The sequence below is a fragment of the Lepisosteus platostomus genome, chromosome 18 (assembly GCF_059453375.1).
Source record: "Lepisosteus platostomus isolate fLepPlt1 chromosome 18, fLepPlt1.hap1, whole genome shotgun sequence".
Taxonomy (NCBI): Eukaryota; Metazoa; Chordata; class Actinopteri; order Semionotiformes; family Lepisosteidae; genus Lepisosteus; species Lepisosteus platostomus.
Genome location: NC_142628.1, coordinates 5,715,482 through 5,735,173, shown reverse-complemented (window position 1 = coordinate 5,735,173; position 19,692 = coordinate 5,715,482). Strand labels below are relative to the sequence as shown.

Genomic DNA, 19,692 nt, shown 5'->3' with positions numbered 1-19,692 from the left:
CTTGCTCTCCTGTGATGGAGCCAGTTTAACTGATAGCCACCTTTTACAGCCTATCGGAGGGCAGACAGCACTTTTCTTTATCCCCATTAAGATACTAGCAAAGACCTGATCAAACAGCCTTTCTTCATGGCATAACCAAGAGGTGCTGTGCTTGTTCATTTGACTGAGCTCAAAATGGAGCATTTTGAAGGTGTTAATTAAGATGAATGTTCTGTTGAATTAGGCACCAAGACCAAAATGTTAAGTCTCATTTCTGAACAGGTTTAAGTGTTCATTCTCAATAAACACCACGGCAGGTTGAATAAGCATGTGTATAAGTAACTGATTGTGTCAGTACATCATACTTTACAGATCAAAAGGCTCTTCCAAAAGTCTGCTTTATTTTAGTCTAAGGAAATTTGTTTTAATTTTAAGCCTTGTTGGACAAAGGAACACATAGTGTTTGACAGGCCTAGATTGTGCAGTTGAGCTACGTCTTGCATTCTAATACAACTCTTAACTGGGGATGTATAGTTAGTATAACACAAAACGTAGTGTTAAAATATTGTAAATAAACAACTTTGAAAGTTAAACATAAGTGATCTTTCAGATAATTCTTTCAAAAACGTTATAGTGGCTTGCAGCAACTACAGGTGAACTGTGAATCAAGGATTGCTGTACTGACCTCCTGGATTTGTAATCTCTTGGAAACAAGTCACTTACATTAGCAACTGTAGCACCTAAAGTTGTTTGTTAATATATACGTGCTGTGTTTGAAAATACCATGTTATAATAATCTGGGTGCTTAATCAAATCTGCAGCCAAGCAAAGGGTGCATATCCATTTGTGAAGCAGTCATAGTTCAGTATTTGAAGGTCTAATCAATCAGTGCATATCCACTTTTAAATTTAATTGAGTGTCTCTATTGAGTGCCAATATAGTCACCGTCAATTATGCTAATTAAGATTAAGGATTAAACCATAGTGTTGTCTTCAGTGTTTTTGTTTGCTTTTTGTTGTCTCTTAATTGGTTTACTATTATGCCAATTAATCAATCAAGATTGAAGAGGCAGTGTAACACTTGCACACACCCATGTCCTACTTCTGCTTTGTTTCTGTGGGGCAGAACTGCAGTGGAGAAATGCTGGTCCATTAGATAATGACTATTAGCAAACTAGTACTCATGACAAACTGAAAAAAGTAAGCATCAATTTGACTGTGAAATATGCAGCTTTATTTCAATGTCATCCTCCGGTGTGGAGCAGTGGTTGCATTTTGGACTTGTAGCTAGAAAGCTTTAGAAAGATACTGCTGCTGTATCCTTGAACAAGATGCTACACTCAAGGAAATGCTCTAGTAAAATGCACAGCTGTATAAATGTGTGCAAATGTATGTCAGTTTGGATAAAAGCATTAGCACAATAAATCAGTAATTGGTTGGTAAAGAATTCTGCACCCTGCAGTAAAATAGGAGCAAAAAGTTTGACTGTTTCAGCTCCTCTCACTGTCACACTCACAAGTGTTTAGCACAATCTCTGCTCTTTGATAATTGTTTATAGCTCTGCAGATGCAAGCAATCATTTATTGGATCAAAGAATCTTAGTAAATGAAATGTGAAGCTGGAGCAAATTATGTGATGATATTTTAGCAAAACAGTCTGTCTGGAAAGTCATTGGACGTAATCCTACAAATGCTAGCGTTAGGAGCTTAAGTCAAAGTGGCACAAATAATATGCATGGAAGACAGGGCAGGCTCACCAGTGGAAAACCTCTTGATTCTCCTCTGGTTTTGAAATTTTCTGTCATAAACACTATTCTAACTGATAAATTTACGGTGAACAAGAATTCTGTAAATGCCTGCACAGTCAATCATTTGTACTGTAGCATAAAGTCCCAGTTTTTCATTTTAGAAATCTTGGTAGTATCTTTTGGAAACAATCACCATATCTCCTTACGAAAAATGACAGTGTGTGGATATACAGTATGTGTTCACGTATGGGCCTGGTATGTCTTAAATCACCTGACTGTAAAACTGTTTAACCCTTCCTTGTTCTTTTCCCTTGCTCTCTGATGTCAAAATGTGATCACAGGTTTTCAAAAAACAAAGAAAACCAATTATTACCTCCAGTGCTATTCTGGTTTTACCTATACTGTACTGTGTTCGTGTTGCCTTGTGTAGAAATTTTCACCTGATTTAATTTCCAATAATTTCTCTGTATTGTAACAATGGCTGCTGCTGTTTCAGAAATATTTGAAGCAAATGGTAATCAGTCAAGTTTATAGATTTCTATCAAATTCAATAGCCATTATTTATCAATGTGGTGTTTTTAGTGTGTAAGTATTAAGTGGGAAAGAGTGTTTGAAGTGAGACAGGCCTGTCTGATAAGCCCTGCTTTTTAACTATTTTGCTTTTGATATTGTACTACATGTTTAGTCTAGCTGACAGGGTGGGTTTTTCATTCCTTGATTTAGTCCATTTTTCAAAACAGCTGTCATTCCATAGTTAGGACTAGCACTGTTTTAGAAGACTTGTAGGGGAGAAGACAATTGTAGTCTATTTCATTTCCATAGAGGCGGCTGAAGTCCTCTGTGTTTTCCTTTCTATTAAAGAGCCCCTTAATTGTTATACTGGTGTTATTGCTTTCTTTTATTTCTTCTTTAAAAAGGCTTTGAATTAAAAAAGAATAACTTTAAAACTCTAAAAAGGCCTTTTTGGAGTTTTCTATCTTATCTATATAGTTCTAACTTCAGTATACCTTGGCAAGCTCTAAATAGTTTTGAATAGTTATCATTTATAGGGTCATTCAGACTACTCAGATTACTGGTAATGTGTAAATCCTTTTTCTGTATAATTCAAATTAATGGAAAAAGAGATTGGGCCCTGAAATAAAAAAAAATCCTCAAATACTAATATAACGTGTTTCTGTTTGACAAATTGAATTTTCTTTGACACGGTTAAACAGGTTATTATGATTTTTGTAGGTCATTTCCAGTACTAACAGAATATTAAAGAAATTTTGATTATTGCTTTGCTTGTCTGTGACTTTCTATGGAGACCATCTTTAGCTGATACAGACAGTGCTTGGTGTGATACCGAATACCAAAGGGGAGCATTGCTCCTAAACATCTTTATTTATGCAGAGAACCACAAGACAATGGTCTGCCTCTCCACAAGTCAGAAGGAAGTTAGATAATTGTGCTCTATTGTGATGGATTCTTCTGGGCACGATTAAATGAATTCTGTGACTTCCCTGCACTGCAGTGGGGGTTAAATCCTGGCATCCTGTCTGCCTCCCTCAGGTACATGTACTGGACAGACTGGGGAGAGGAGCCTCGGATCGAGAGGGCAGGGATGGATGGCAGCAGCAGGGAAGTCATTGTGGACTCCGATATCTACTGGCCCAACGGACTGACCATTGACCTTGAAGAGCAGAAGCTCTACTGGGCCGATGCGAAGCTCAGCTTCATCCACAGAGCCAACCTGAATGGATCCAATCGGTGAGTGTCTCATGTGCATCTGAGGGCTCGAGGCCTCGGTTTCTCACTTTTCTTGTGGTGAGTGTCCTCCCGCTTTTCAGACACAGTAAAATGATTGTGGCAACAAACTTCTCAGGCTTTTGAAACAAGGCTTCAGACCAATCCAGCCGAGGCAGAATGGTACTTCTAGCTCTCCAATCCAAGCTCAAAGACCCAAATTAGAAAACAGGTCTTTGAAGCAGGTGCTAGAAACAAGTTGAGTCCTCCTCTAAGATTCCACCCCCCTGGAGCACTGGTCACGCCAGGGCAGCCCTGCCAGTCTGCCGTTTTTCTGCAAGGAGCTGAGAGAGCTGATTGAGTGGTTTTCAGTGTGCACAGGTCAAGGACGGACTTCAGAAAAAAACAAACCCAGTCACCAATGGCACCCACCCTTCAGATACAGCACTTGCAATGCCAGAGGTATTGGGTAGTGGGAAGGAAACATTGTGCACTGCGGTGGAGAAAAAAAAAGCCTTTTATTCATGGTGAGGTTGAATAATTGTAGACCGTGACTTCTTTCGTTTAAGAAAAACAAGATTTGCAAGATTTGAGTTTGCTAGATATGAGCTTTCCTCATATCGTTCCAATCAAGTGCTTTTGACCATTTTTAGAATTAAAAACTTTGTTCATGGCAAAGATATTTTCAAATAGGGTGGCTATATATTTTTTTTTACATGTCCAATATCGAATGCAACTACTCCAAAACGTGGTAACTGCAAAAATGCATAGTCTCATTGAAAAGATGTGAAGGCCTAATTGTTACCAGAGACAATAGCTTCATTGTTGGCAATGTAAATCTCCGCTGTAACTTACATTGTCTGCTGTGTTAAAAATCATGTTCAGCAACCAAGTATGCAAGACCACAAATGGCCATGAGATCTGGATATAATTAATTTTTTTCAGGCTTCTGCACTACTGGACTAAGTTAAATACCCAAAGACAGGATCATGGTGTACAGCAAACAGATGTGACTTGGTGCTTTGCACAATATCTCGTAAATGTCTTCTCTTTAACTCTGCCACAGTATACTTTCCTTGCTTCCTTTTGTTGTCCCTGACCATGTGCAAGAATGGGAATACTTGCTGTGCTGTCAGAAAACCGAAGATTAAACCTTATACTGAAGAGTTTAAATGTCCTGCACGATTTCATTTATCAAATTAACACTCAACATCTGAAAACAAGTTATCTGTAACAGAAAATATATCGTAGGCATAGAGTTACTTTTACTGTAAAGTATTTGTAAAGCATTTTCTAAGTTGTTAACCACTATGTAGTTCTAGTTCGTAGTTCATAGAACTGAGTCATTGATATAAAAAAGCATTAAATTCATTATTAAAGGTTTTACTTCTCTAGTGTATGATGACAGCCTTGTAGATGTTGGAAGGCATTCCCAAAAGCTATTTATACATTGTTAATGTGAAACCCGTGGAAAAGTAGACTGCTGATTGAAAGGATTTAACTCTTTCCAGATAGGACCTCTTACACTGTCATGTATCTTTTTGATCCGCCCCTGATCCAATTACAAAAACCAGTTTCATGCTTTCAAAGAACTTTTGTCTGTTACCAAAGTAAGATATTTTTAAAGATTGTGCTTTTCTGTATTTGGACCCTGTGTTCTCCTTTTTAGGATTTTGTCAGCCCACAAATGTGTTCAGTAGCTCTGTGACCAGACTCAATCCTGTGAGCTGCTTCCCCAGTTATTAACGACAGCTGTACTGTCAGCAAGAGGAAACTCTTCCCTGCTAATGACTGAAACAGACATGACTCCAAGGTCATTGACAGCCTGATTTGTTTAATTTCCCCCTGGAAAGAAGCTGTACATGTTTGAGAGCAGGGCTTAATCTTATACATGCCACAGATACTTTTAATGATCTAAGCAGAACCTTAGCTACATTTGTCAGTTTCTGTAGCATTTCTCACTCCTGGAGGATGTTTGTATTATGTGGATGTGTAACCAATCATTTGATGGGGCAGAAGTGTTCTGAATTTGTTTTCTGTGTAGTGGTAATGTATGTTGATGTTTTTACTGTTTTCTTAAGGAACAGCTTCCTTACCTGAGTTTCCTGTGTGATAACACCACTTTTGTATTCTTATTGGCACGTGTGCTTTCTCTGTTTCTGATAGTTATGGCTTTAATGTGATATCAAAGCTGTTCCTTTATTTTTTATTACTTAAATATAACCCATTTCCTGTTTGTCTTTAGCTGGGAATTCTCTTTGCTGTGTTTTTGAACCTTGGTTTCCAAAGTGTTGGGAGATGTATTTCAGCCCCAGTATTGAAGAAAAACTGGCAGAATCAAGTGGGATTAGACAATTAGTCCTTAACCGCCTTTAATGTAGATGAACACGTGAAAAAAATGTTGCTAATATTTTTGTTTTCAATTTATTCTGCACTACATTAGGCCAACATCATACTGAAAAAAAAACATTTTTAATGAGTCGTTTTAGTCTTATTTTCTTTTTTTGACAGTTTAGTTTAGCCTTTCTTTCTGTCAGTAGAGAGGTGAGTGATGCTTAGAAATCATGCTTTTTAGGTCATGTGAAAAGAAGATGGATCGTCAAACCCCTTTAGAACCAAGAAAGGCTGCCAAAGACAGCTAGTGGTTTCATGATCCACATTTTCAGCATACGCTTCTTTAAGCATCCCATGGAGTCTGCTTCAACTACATTGCTGGTTCTGAAATCTCTCAATCCACTGTGCAAAAACAAGGTCTCTAGTTTTCCTTCCTGAATGCCCTTATACTTAATTTCCTTACATCCCTGAGTCTTTGTAATGTTCCTGAGCTTAAAGTCTTATTTTATTTTCTCATGAACAGGCAAACGGTTGTTGAAGGCACCCTGACCCACCCCTTTGCTCTCACTCTGTCTGGGGAAACTCTGTACTGGACAGACTGGCAGACACGCTCCATCCATGCCTGTAACAAGAACACAGGAGAGAGGAGAAGGGAAATACTGAATAGCATTTATTCTCCCATGGATATCCAGGTGCTTGGCCAAGAGAGACAGCCAAACAGTAAGTTTACTCTTCTTTGAATAAACCTAGTTTTCAGATGCCTAGTTAAGATACCTATCTGCATCTGTAAATATGTAAATACAGACTTCATATGTATATATCTGTGTCTGATGTGTTTATACAGTATGTGTTTATGCACGCTATAAAATAATCTTTTGGCTATTAAAAATCTAAAGTTTTCCTTGATACTTTAGTAATAATTAAATGACCTTGCTTTTAAGAGAAGTAAATTCTGGATGTTTAAATGGATTTTTGTTATGGAAGAGTGGAACGCATTTTCAAACCCACAATTTAGAAATTCACTGGAAGCTGTAGTGAGGGTGTTTTCACGTGGACCATGCAAGGTTTTTATAGCAGATGCACACTGGGTACACTGTTCGCATCCCCACTCCTGTAAAGCAATATCTGAATAAAAATTGGTGAAAAATTGAATGAAGGCGACAAACCCTCCAGTGAATGCTCTGAACGGAAAATAGTTTGAACCCTTTCCTGTAGCCCTGAGCACAAGGGTAATGATTACGTGCCGTGTTGAGTCAGTGAGTGATACATTCCTATTCTTCTCTGTTTTGCTTGTTTTCTCATTAAGTTTATCTGGGTCTCAGGTGCCATTAATCCCCAGGACACTCTGGGCTGTCAGCAGCTGGGACAAATTGTTTGTGGGGAATGATCATTGGAGGAAGTTCCTTTAAACACTGTTAATACTTAATGCTTTGAGATAGTTTATAAATCAAACCCGAAAGCCTTAATCCAAGTGCCTCTGTTAGTTTTAAGCCCATTTAGATATGTAGGTGAACATTTGGTGTAGTTTTTTTTTCTCAACACAGCAGAATTTCTTATAGATATTATGTTTAAGAAATGACTCCATAGCAAACAGCATTCTTATTTTTAAGTTAAGAAGCTATTTTTTATTTTAATTCAAAAAAACTTAAAGCAAAACAGAAGTAATGGCACAAAGATTTGTTTATTTTGCAATACTGGTTTCTAAAGTCGAAAAAGGGACTTGTGGATGAAAAACTTCAAGTAGTCTTTTCTTTGCTGGAATGAAGAACAACATCATTTATAAAAACATGGATAGATAAAACAAATTTGGGGGGGATACATGTATTGTGAGACATTCTCCATTATGAAAATGCAGTAACAGGGATCTTTCTGTTTCAGTCCTGTAATGCAACTTGCTGATGGCCTACTACCTGGCACAGCTTGTAATTTCTGTTATGTTCTGTTTTGCCTTTTTTTCAATCAAATTTGAAACCCAACAGTCTCAGAGAAATAACTACTGGAAAAGGAAGCAGTTGCACTAATTTTTATAGTCACCTCCTTTTTTTCTATGCACAGGCTGAAGGACAGGTTCCAACAGACGTCATAAATCAGAACAAAAACAATACGACCTTGTTCACTCGGTTTAAACACTGCTGGCAATAGCATCTTGGGAGCTTTCCTTTACAGATAAATAAGATGTACATACAATTAAGAGAAGTTTGTTCTGTGTTCTTTTTCCCACTTTTTTGGAAACCCTGTCAGAAGTCAAATGTAATGACAATCAGTCTGTCTTGGCACAGTGTAAATGTCAGTGTTGCCGTGTGTCGCTATCGCCATGGGAGAGTGGCATGGAGCCTCTTCCACAGGGGGGTCATGATTCCTCTCCACGTGCTTGTTGATATAGGGGCTAGTTAAATGTTTGAGTCAAAGATCAGCTGTCTTCAGGAGACTGTGAGAGTTCCACAGCAGAACAGTATGGGCCTCAGGTGAATAGAAGCTGGCAGTTAAGTTCTAGGCTTTCAAATACACTATGTGTACAACGTAAATACCCACACTGTGAGCCCTGATTTCAAGAGCCAACTCTTTAATTCTGACTAGAAATAATTGGTCTCCAAAGCTCTTTTTTTTCCTGCTCACATTCTTGAATGTATTTTAACTCAATTTCCGATGCTGTATTACATTGAAAAATGATTTTTTTAAAACTTTTTTCATACTTTGTTCACCAGAACCCACCTGCATCCAAAAAGTGTCCTAAATGTTACATCCCTTTACCCCTAGACACCTGGGGTCGTAACACCTACAGAGTAGGTAGATGTGCACCTTTAAAGATGTACTGTAGCAGAGCAAAAGTTTGTTTTGTAGAAAATAATCCCTGAAAGACATTCTTTTACGAGTTTCAAATACTATCTTGTTTTTGTGCTAATGCAATGTAGTAATAAAGGTTTTTCTCATGTTTGATGTGTATTTTTGAATATTTCTGATTTGGGGAAGGAGGAATAAAAGTCACATGTTTTCGACATGCATGTAATGGAACTAGGCAATAAGCATCGTGATTTCTTGTTAGAACTGCCAGGTGATGAGGACATTTTACAATTAATTTTTATTTTTATTGGATGTATTTTCCTTTGAGCAGCCCAGAAAAGTTGTCAAAAAATTGCCAAAAAAAACAATACTGGGAAAGCTAACAGAAGCAAAAGGTATATTTTTAATTTCAAAAGACGCCATAACTTTCTACCCCCATTGGTGAGTCTTATTGAATGTGCTGCTTAAGTTGGCAAAGTTTCTGAACAAGTGGGAATGAAAAATGTGGCACATGAGGAAATGATAATACCTTATTGGCAGTCTCTCAAGTGCCTTCCATGTTCTTGGATCATTTTTTGTGTAGCTAAGCTCCTTTTTCAAGAATTCCTTTAAATCTGTCATGACTGAAGGTAAAAAAAGAACGATGTGCACATCATTCAAAAGAGAAAATAGACTGGTTTTATTTTCAAGCAAAGGACGTAATAAATCACTGTTTTCAAGTTTAATCTTCTCCAGCAACTCCTGTGCTTAGTATTTTCAGTTAAAATTAATTTAAAGACCATATCTTTAAGCCTGGTTAGCTGCAACTTGACTGGACTTAATAAAATTGCCTAAAAGCAGGGCTATTTCATCTCAATAGATACAGCGCAGGGAGTTCATGTATTTACAGACACCTGGATTTTAGTTTTGTTTGAATTTTGCATGATTTTCCCACATATCCTAGGACTTGATAAAATTATTTCTATCTCCATCTATGGGCCTTGGATGGAAAATTAAGAATATAATTAATATTCTCTGTCCTTTCACCTGCAGTTCCTACCCCCTGCGTCCATAACAATGGAGGCTGTACTCACCTGTGTCTCCTGTCGCCAGAGGAGCCTTTCTACAGTTGTGCCTGTCCTACGGGTGTTCAACTCCAAGAAGACGGCAAAACCTGCAAACCAGGTATCAGTCGACCTGTCTGTGTCAGTCTGCGAATCTCTAAAAACGTTTATGGGAAAAGATTTGCACCACTCATGGGTTTGAGCATCTTCAAGAATAAAGCAATGGCACTGTTTGCAATGAAGTGATTCTCAGAGTCACTTCATAAGTACTCAAGGAAGTTTGCAAAAGAGATGACGTTTTTCAGCACACCTAGCTTGTTTGCTACGTAGTAACTAATTCATCAGTGAATCTCATCATTCCTTGAATAAAGCACTGGTATCAAGGCTGGGTAGCTTGTTTCAGACACTTCCAGCTCTGTATGTGAAGTTGTGCCTTTGGTTTCCTGTTTTAATTGCATTTCTTAATTTCTCGCCATACTGCAAACAGGTTTCTTTTTTAAGTATAATTCACTTTTCAAGTGTCATGTCAGTTGCATGTGTTTGTCTGGCTTTTTAAAATTTCTTGAGACTCTAAAGGGGAAAGATGTTATATGAATCTTTCTGCTGGCAAAGTGATTTTGTCTTGATTCGCTTCTCAATTTCTGCTGCTTAAATTACTCAGAGATTTATTTGTTAAGTTGGATCTGGTTTTGCATCACAAAACGTTTGCCAAAGGCACATGAAACTCGGTGTTTTCAGGTAGTTCTCAGAAAATATGATGTTTAACTTCGATTAAAACTAAAAGAAAACAGAAAAGGTATGACAACTGACACAGACTTTCCTTCGCACATCACTTAACTTGACCTTATTTTTATTTTTGTCAGTTGAGTTGTTTCTTCATGTTGGCACATTGGTCTCTCACAAAACTTTTATAAGTAGTCATAACCAAAAAGCCGTGAAAGAAATGGTTTAGTCTCTGACAGAGGGCTGCTCCACAGTTCTTAATGCTATATTTATATAAATACATTTATATAATCATCAAACTTTACAAGCAGCCACATTCCTTGCGTTTGCATTTACCTGGCTACTATGTTACAAATATGCATCCTTGCTCCATGAATGTTGAGTCTATGTATAGCACTACATAGTCAGCATTTCCCATCCTGACTGTGTTATTAATTAAAACATAATGGAATAACATGTGGTATATTGCTTATAATGACAGCAGCACAATGAAATTCACAAGAGTCTATCCTATGATGTCTTTGTTTTTCCTTGTTTGACTGTTTGTGCTGTTCTGACATTGAAAAGCCCTGTAAATGTGCAGCACTATTAAATGAGAGACGGATTAGGTCTGTTTACCATAAAAATAAAAAAATTCTGTCTCCCTTATTTGAAAGGATGATTGTACATATCTCGCATATCTCAGGTTCTGTTTGCTTTTGCTGTGCAGTGAAGGAAACCAGCTGGAAATAAATAGTTGTGCTGCAGTCTGCTGTTAAAGACTAGTTCTGAAATTGAGAAGTACAGGAAATGGAAATTTGGGCATGCTTTTTTAATGTGCTTATTAGAGTATACAAGAGTGTTTTGGGGCTAACTTGAACTTTTTGCACAGATTTGAACCATGAAACTCACTCTATAATCCTTTCAAATAGAAATGTAGTACTGTATTTAGTAGGGATGAGATTATGTCTGTAGTAAGCATAAGTAACTTTATGTTGTAAGATTAGATGTCTTCTTTTTTTTTTTACAAATGAATGGATGTCACATTAAAAGCATCCAGATTAGGCTTCTGCAGTAATTATTATAGATAGATAGTAAGGGCAGATATTTCACCAACTCTAAAGCAAATAATTTATGCGGAAAATAAAGATGTGATAATTAAGTGCTTTTGTCAGTACTGCAATGTACACATAAGGTACAAATGTGTCTTACGGTGGATTGCCAGGAGTCATTGCTGCTTCTTATCAAGATCTCATACTGGTGGTTTAAAACTGTTAAAAGTTAACAAAATTTCTTCTACCTATATTCTGTAAGCACACAATCAGCCCATTGTCTGTCAGTTCATAAATATGCCTCTCTTCTCTCACTGCAAGTGTTGGCGAAATTCATGTCTAAATTTCCTATATGGGTCATTGAGGATTTGAATAAAAATAATACAACAGCTCTGTTTATTATAGAGCAGGGCCAGCCTTGGCCTGTAAATGGGTATAAATCAGCTCGTTTAAAGCTGCAAGAAGAACACAGCCTCACAAATTTTAAGTATTTATGGTGGCTGGAGAATGTGTTCGGAGCCTGTGAGGCAATGGAACTATTAGCAAAATGCTGGTGAATGCAGATTTTCCACGATCCCAGGAGAGCATAAAACCACTTGTGAAAACAATGCCACAGTCTTTGGCTTTTCTTTTTACACACATGGTACTGCGGATGAGATGTTTATTTTGATAGGTGAAGGTCAGGCCTTAGAGGAGTCTGACCCCTCCTCAGGTCTACTAGCGAGTCAGAGGCACACCCGTTATCAAGGAAATCAGACCTAATCATGGCCAGGCACAGTTTATGTATTTTGTCAAAATGACTAAAACATGTTTTGCACAATGAAGCATGCTTGTCCAGCTTCCTACCAGCCATTTTTATCCATTTCTCATTGCGTTTATTGTTTTGGGAAAAAGCATTTTTCTTTTTGATGCAGACCACGTTAATACCTTATAAATGCGGTTCAGAAGCCACATTCTTGAAATACACACGTATCTGCTACACACAGTGATAACATTCCTGGCAAGGAAATCTCTGGGATGTTAGAATCCTTTCTTAATTATTAGACGCATTTAAAGAAAGCTATATCTGCGTAAATGTGTATATAGGTTTTCATTTTACTCGTTGTTTGAAAATGTAAGTCATACTTACAGGCCAACATAACAATTTATATTAAATTAAATTATTAAAGAATTAAAGTAAAATTCAAATATTTTCTCATTACTGTATTTATACCACCAGGAATACATGGCAGGACTGTGACCTGTATTCGTTAATACTCTTCATTACTCTCCAAGTACAACTTGGAGAAATGGAGTTAATTTCTGTAGTGCAGGGGCTTTCTGGGTAGAAAATGGAGACATTCAGATGAGCTTCCATCTAAACTGAATTTAAAACAGTGTCTCATTGTATCGACCTGATTAGCTGACTGGGGAAAGGGACAGGGGCAAGGATTAGAACCTGCAGCATCAATAGTCGCCGCTTGTTTAGGTTGAGTGGGTAAATTGGGGCAGTTTTTGTCATTTTATAGACGTCTTGTCAATTACCCAATGTGGCGTGAGCCGAAGGCAAGATCGCAGCCGAGAGAGGAACTGTTTCTGTGCTGTCACTTCTGATCGGAGTTAATTTCACAAAAAGATTGCAGCTGACATTTTCGGCACTGAAGCGTGAATTGCTAGAATGAGATTGTTTTTTTTTTAAATAAAGGGTCTTCCACTTAATTGCCTCCACAGAGTACATTTTAGACTAAAAAAAATAAACAATAGAAATTTAACTGTCTCCCAGAAATCAATTGAAAACACAGGTTCACAAAAACACTGATTCGGTTTCTTACAGCAAAATGTTTAACTGAAGACCAGTGTGCAAAATTATGTGTCCAGTCTGCAACTCCAGATCTGTGGCTCTTTTCTATTTCGGGGGAAAAAAAAAACTATAAAAATGTTGAATTTTACTGAAGGCGTTTTGCGCTCCTTTTGCAATGCTTCATCTGTATTTCTTATCTTGTTATTAGGAGCCCAAGAAGTGCTGCTTCTTGCTCGGCGGACTGATCTGCGCCGCATTTCTCTGGATTTGCCCGACTTCACCGATATTGTCCTGCAGATTAATGACATCCGGCATGCCATAGCCATTGACTATGACCCAGTGGAAGGTTATGTCTACTGGACCGACGACGAGGTCAAGGCCATCCGGCGTGCCCAGATCGACGGCAGCGGGGCTCAGACTCTCGTGACAACGGAGGTCAACCACCCCGATGGGATCGCGGTGGACTGGGTGGCTCGGAATCTCTACTGGACCGACACCGGCACCGACCGCATCGAAGTCACCCGGCTCAACGGCACGTCCCGCAGGATCCTGGTCTCGGAAAACCTCGATGAGCCTCGGGCCATTGTACTCGACCCCATTCGAGGGTGTGTAGAATGAGCAGTCGCACATTTTCATCCATTCGCGTTGTGCTCACTTGCCTGGTTATTACCCTCTTTCAACACATTGTGTTTAAACGAAGTATTTTTTCGTTGTCATTAGATCAACTTTTCTTATAAGTTTTGAAAGGCCTGAACCAATTAATTTTCTCGCTAAACCAGTCTGTCGCTATATGGTGGAGCTCACTCTGTAATCTTAGGGCAGGCTCAGATCACAAGCATCTGACCTTCAGGTACATAGCATGTGCCATCCACATCACAGGTTCCTCAAAACAAATGCCTGAAGATTATTTTGATACCCTTTGACAGTCAACACAAAGGTAATGTTTGATGTATTGCCTCCATTAGGTGCTTGCCTTTGTTTGCAATCATAAGGAACCAAATGGCATTTTGCTTGTGCAGGTATCATACTTGGAGAAACTGGTGCTCCTGCTGTTTATCAGAAACACCATGTGAAAATGTTACTCTGCACTTTCTGTACAAACCTGTAGAGACTGAAATCACTTTTTGTGAATTTTCAGCATTGAACTAAATTGTGTGTCACAAACAGAGCTTTTAATTCCGATAAAGAATAAATTAATTGTTTTGTAGTTTGGTTTGTATTTTGTACCATAAGCTCAGGAGATGGCTGTAGCCCTGGGCAGAATGCCCGATAATGTGTTTTAATTTTTGTCTGTGTTGCAGCTACATGTATTGGACTGACTGGGGGGAAAAACCGAAGATCGAACGTGCCAACTTGGACGGAAGCGATCGCGTTATCCTTCTGAACACTTCCCTGGGCTGGCCGAACGGGCTGGCGATAGACTACACGGCGGGCAAGCTGTACTGGGGCGATGCCAAAACAGACAGAATCGAGGTATTTAAATAAAAGCGTGGAGTTGCAGGAATTTACTGTCGCGTTGCAGGGATGGTCTCGGCGGCTTGCCTTCTTCGTTCATCGGGACTCTCTGCCAGTTGTTTGGGTGAGCTCACCAAGCGGTTGTTAAAGGAAGCAATGCGCTGCTGTTGCAGGACATGCAGTATGATAATTTTGCCCAACCACCTTCTGTTGGACACTGGCCACACACTACCAGATCACTAAATTCCAGTTCTCCACGTAACGCTGGGGTTGGAACCTCAGAGACTGCCACACCACAAAATTGAACGTTTCCCCTGCTCCAAGCTTGTGCCACGTCCCGCAGGCTCTCTCATTGTACTTATTGTACTTGTTGTCTTGCTACCAGCAGAGGTTTGCTTCTTAATTAGGCGTGCTTTCAGGTAGCGTTGTGTTCTTTATTGGAGACCTACACAAACATGTCTTGCCTTAGCTGAGAGGGTGCCTGAGAATATTCAGAGCTGTGAATAAGTGTTCGCACGAGGCTTGTTCATTTTTTTACCACATTAATGTGGCAAAAATCTTTTATTTATGTGACTGTATAAAATACATCAAGTTGATTTGAGAAAACCATACAGTGCGGGCCTGCTTTCTGAAATAGCAGGGACGAGTGCTTCAATTCACTTCTGTTCTGATTCTACAGACTAGCGGTGTTATACACGAGGTTTAGAAAAATCTTTTGTCTCGTCATGCAGGGTGTTTAATTGGCCATGTTCACACACAATAAACTACTTTACTGGAGAATATTAGCAATTATAAAGAATACTATGAAGTACTTAGCCTAGTGACTCACTCTGGCTGTAAGAACCTTCATTTTTAGACTGTGTACTCTCTAGAACGTTTGTCGTTTTGTATGCACTCTTTGTTTTGTTCTCTTCAAAATTAACATTTTATTTCTTTTTGGAACACTGTTTACTTCCTTAGGATAGGGGTGGACAGCCTTAGCTGTACTAGCTAGGCTTTCAATGACTTCATTGCATATTTCCTTAATTAGTATAAAGTTGCATGTTATTGCCATTTTGCTCAGTGACTATTTAAAAAGTACCTATAAAACCATCGTACTGTGGCTCTCCAGGACTGCCTCTAAAGATCCTGTCACAAGGAATGTAGAGGCTTCTGGTTTCCACTCAAACTCCAGGCCTTCATTTCCTAATTGAACTAGCTATATGCAGTTTAATCTCATCCCACATCAGAAACACATATTGTCACCTGCTCTCTCAAAACAGATCTCTTAGAGGCTATTTCTCTAGTTGACTTGCTTGGCTCTGGTATATTTTACTTAGCAAAATCCTCATAATTACATTACATATCACTGTAATATTAATAATGATATACAGGTGAATATAGAAAAATTACATTATCTTATTTTTGATCTACAACAGTAGATTATACTAGAGCTAATTATTGAAGGCTGTGTATTATTTATAAAGCCATCGGTTAGAAACTGGCAGTAAAAAACACAATTGACCTCAACAGCCAGGTTTTAGGATAAGGGGTTACCGGGTTAACATAACCGGGTAGATCTGGGAGATCTGAAAAAAACAGTCATACTTAGTTTAGATTCCAAATTAATGGTGCTGTCTTATTGTGTATGTGCATATACTTCATGGTTTAAAGGTTGTGTAATGGAAACTACTTGCACAAACAGGTTTGCGCATTTCTGAATGCCTTGACAGTCGTATTTCACTCAGTCATGTGCTCCACAGGGTCTATTGTATAAACAGAAGATAATGATGTTTGCCAGAAACCCATCTTAGTAATTTGTTTAACCCTTATTGCACAGTCCCATAAAGGCAAACAGAACACTGCAGGAAGATCTCTTGTGTTGTACAATATTTTTTTTTTACAACATTTTTGTCTTTTTGAATTGCAGTCCTTTTCAAGGCAAATTCCTGGTAACACAAGTTGTTAATGATAATATGAATTCTCACTGTAGAGTAATGAGGGTAATGGGTAAAACATTTCATTGTGTGCGTGGTTTATTTTTCTTAAAAGACAATAGAAGAAAGGCTTCTTTCTTGTCACTTGTTGCTCTTATATTTGTGAAAACACACCATGTAACACACCATTTTATTTTATTTGTACAATCATTCAGTCACAGCAAGCCTGAGACTGAATCATAAAAGCTTGTTATTGATTTATCCTCAACTGGGAGGGAAAAAAAACAGTTTCTCAATGTTTCCGGCAAGGTTAATAGATTTGTCTGTCAGCAAAAATCTAGAGGAAGGTGGTGTAGCTGCACTATAGCTGAATGTGTAATGGTATGTTGATTAGATGTACATTTTCACAGGGTGTATGGGGTTTCATGCGGGGAGACCAGCAGTTATTCTTTCCTTACCAAGTGCTTCCCATCTGCATGTTCAGCTGTTGCACAAAGGAGCCAGTCACTTCAGAAAGCGTTTACACACTGAAGGAGCCATTTGGCAGGGCCTGTCAAGAGGTGCATGACAGCAGTCTACAGGGCTTACCCCTGGCTCCTGGCACCCCACGGGAGCATTGTTCCCAGCTTCTAAAAACATTAACTGGAGGAGGGGGGGACAGAGCAGAGGAGCTGCCTGAAGCCTGTTTAAAACATATCTCACAGCGAAGGTTTGACTTGCACAAGCACTGCCGAAATGAGGAAGGGGAGGAATGTGTGTGTGTGTGTTGGAGGGGTGGGGGGCAGTGGAAAGTGTTGATTTTCATTAATGGAAGCAGGCATGCAGAGCTCTGTGAATGAGATGAGAGTGAAAGGGATTAGGGTGCCCCCGTGGAGACATTGAACTCAAGAAGAGGCCAGTTGCATCCACGTGCAGTTTGCTCCACTCTTTTCGTTCCCCCTTCTCTTTCGCGATAGTATTCTGGAGGTGTTCTCGGTTGATTCAATTAGAGATGCAGGCAGGAAGAATATGTTGATTTGGGGTTTTTTTCTCGGTCCGAAGCAGTTTTTTTTTTCCAGGGAGAGCACTTCTGAAAGTATGACAGTATGTTATAGTGCCCTACAGAAAAAAAAGTGTCCCAAACCCAAATTTTGCTCACTTTGACAGGCTTGGATATGAGAATTTTTTTACCTTGGTGTTAGAGTGAGCTAAGAGGAATTCTTAAACTGGAGTTTTTTGTTTTTTTTGTATGTAAATAATAATGTGAATAATGAATATAAAATAACAACTTTTTAAATAACTTAGTAAGTACTATATTAATGAAAACTAAACAATTATAAGTATTATAATTTCTGAATATTGCCTTAAAAAACTATCAGGCATTTGTGATTTCAAACATAGCAGTAGTTTTGTCACTTTTGTCCTTTTAATTGATGATGTTAGGTCTTATTATAGTGTTAGGATTATAAAGCTTACCTTGTCTGGAGAAATAACGCAGGTCAGATTATTTTTCAAAGCAAATGTGCCAGTGTTTTTCTCTCCTTTCTTTTCTTGCCTGTGCGTGTGAGAAAGTTTATAACTGTAGAAAGATGGTTTCTATGGGCCTTTTTGAAGAGTGGAGAGACAGCTCCGCAGTTGTAGTCACCAGAAAAAGGGGCCCTTCTTTCACACTGCGATTGACCAATGGGGTCTGGTGGGAAAGGCAGCCCTCTTTTTCTACACTGGAGGTGACCCTTGGTATTGAGCAACAATGAAGACATAATGGGGTCCTGGTTAGTCCTTGCTGGAACCCCACAGCCAGATGCACACTTCAGTGACTGGGGTGGTTTCAGCTCCAGAAACAGCTGACAAGCGTTTTCTGTTTGCTTTCTTTCAGAAGGGTTCTTAAAAGTCACCTAATGGAACTCATCCTTTCTTCTGGAAATCCACTTTAAACTGAAAGAAAGAAAGCGCTTGAAGTGCTAATGGGCAGAAATCCCGACATTTTAAAGCCATTAGTAATTTCTCATTAAAGTTTTTACATAATGAGCTTTTTCTTTTGCATTTTCCCCTTTCTTTTTGTCATGAAACGAACCAAGGCCATTTCTTTTCCTGACGGGGAAAAAAGCACATTTACATGTTTCTGTTTACCATTTCTTTTTTTTTCTTTTTTGGTGCCAGACTTTTTTAGAGATGAAATAAACATCAGGTTTTGAATGAAAGGTTCTGAAAGTGCCTTCTGGCATTTGGAATGTGCCTGTTCACTGCCTGAATGGTTATAAATAGAAGTCTGGAAGCTTTGTAGCCCTCCTCCCAGTCTTTTTGTAAAGCCTTCCCTGTGTAAGTGACAGCAGATTTTCTGAAAAGAACGTTTTTCGTTGTTGCGAACTGAATTACCTCAAGACCCCCCCCCCACCATCCACACACACACTTTCCTCATAGCCTGTGATCTGACATTTCTCTAAATGTGTGCCCTTAGACATTCGGATTTTTCTGCCAGCACTTAGTAGTTTTTTGTGCTTTTGTGGTGAGCTACCAAAAACTGCCTTAAAAAGGGTTTAGTTTGAAATGCTGAATGTGGGGCTGCAGCCTTCATCCCTTTACATTTGCTGGTGAAAGCTTGGTTTTGAACCACTTCCAAGAATTGTCTCCTTTCATCTCTGGTTCCGTACTTCTGAAAGAAGACTAAATTATTGGCACTCAGGTTTTGAGATTTTCTTAAACAGTATGGGAATTGTGAGCCTTTTCCCTTTTCTTTCAGAGTTCAGATTCTCGTTTTCCAAAACTCCTTTGATGTCACCGGCACACCACCTTTCTTTAATGTGGAGATGCCCTAGATGATTCATTTGACTGGTGTGCTGTTTGTAATGTGGAAAATCCTCTTTTGTCACACAGTTATGCAGATCGACAATTCTGTAGTGTTTTGGTCCCTGTGATTCTAAGACGTGTACATTTGCGGATCTTCATAATTGTATATGTGAGTCTACATAACAGAACACAGAGCATAAGACATGTTGTTTCTTTGAAAAATCATTGCAAAAATTGTTCAGGACCATCTGGTATTTAATATGACTAAGTTTTTTTTACTAGTAGTTTCTGTAGATCCAAAAAGCACACAACATATATGTTCAGCCAAAGTGGTCTCATTTTAATGATGAGTTTTCCAGTTACACATTTTCTTCAATGAGAAGTTTTCATTGATAAACATCAGAGAATTGAAA

General features: G+C 38.7%; 1 protein-coding gene across 1 annotated transcript in view; it reads left to right on the top strand.

Annotated features, from left to right (window-relative positions):
• The window catches only part of lrp5 (low density lipoprotein receptor-related protein 5), a 73,810-nt gene that overhangs the window by 15,909 nt on the left and 38,209 nt on the right, over positions 1-19,692 (top strand). The window contains exons 3-7 of the mRNA XM_088612086.1: positions 3,277-3,474; positions 6,308-6,504; positions 9,598-9,729; positions 13,351-13,747; positions 14,444-14,615. Coding sequence (XP_088468212.1) covers positions 3,277-3,474; positions 6,308-6,504; positions 9,598-9,729; positions 13,351-13,747; positions 14,444-14,615 — 1,096 coding nt within the window. The remainder of the gene's footprint in view (positions 1-3,276; positions 3,475-6,307; positions 6,505-9,597; positions 9,730-13,350; positions 13,748-14,443; positions 14,616-19,692) is intronic.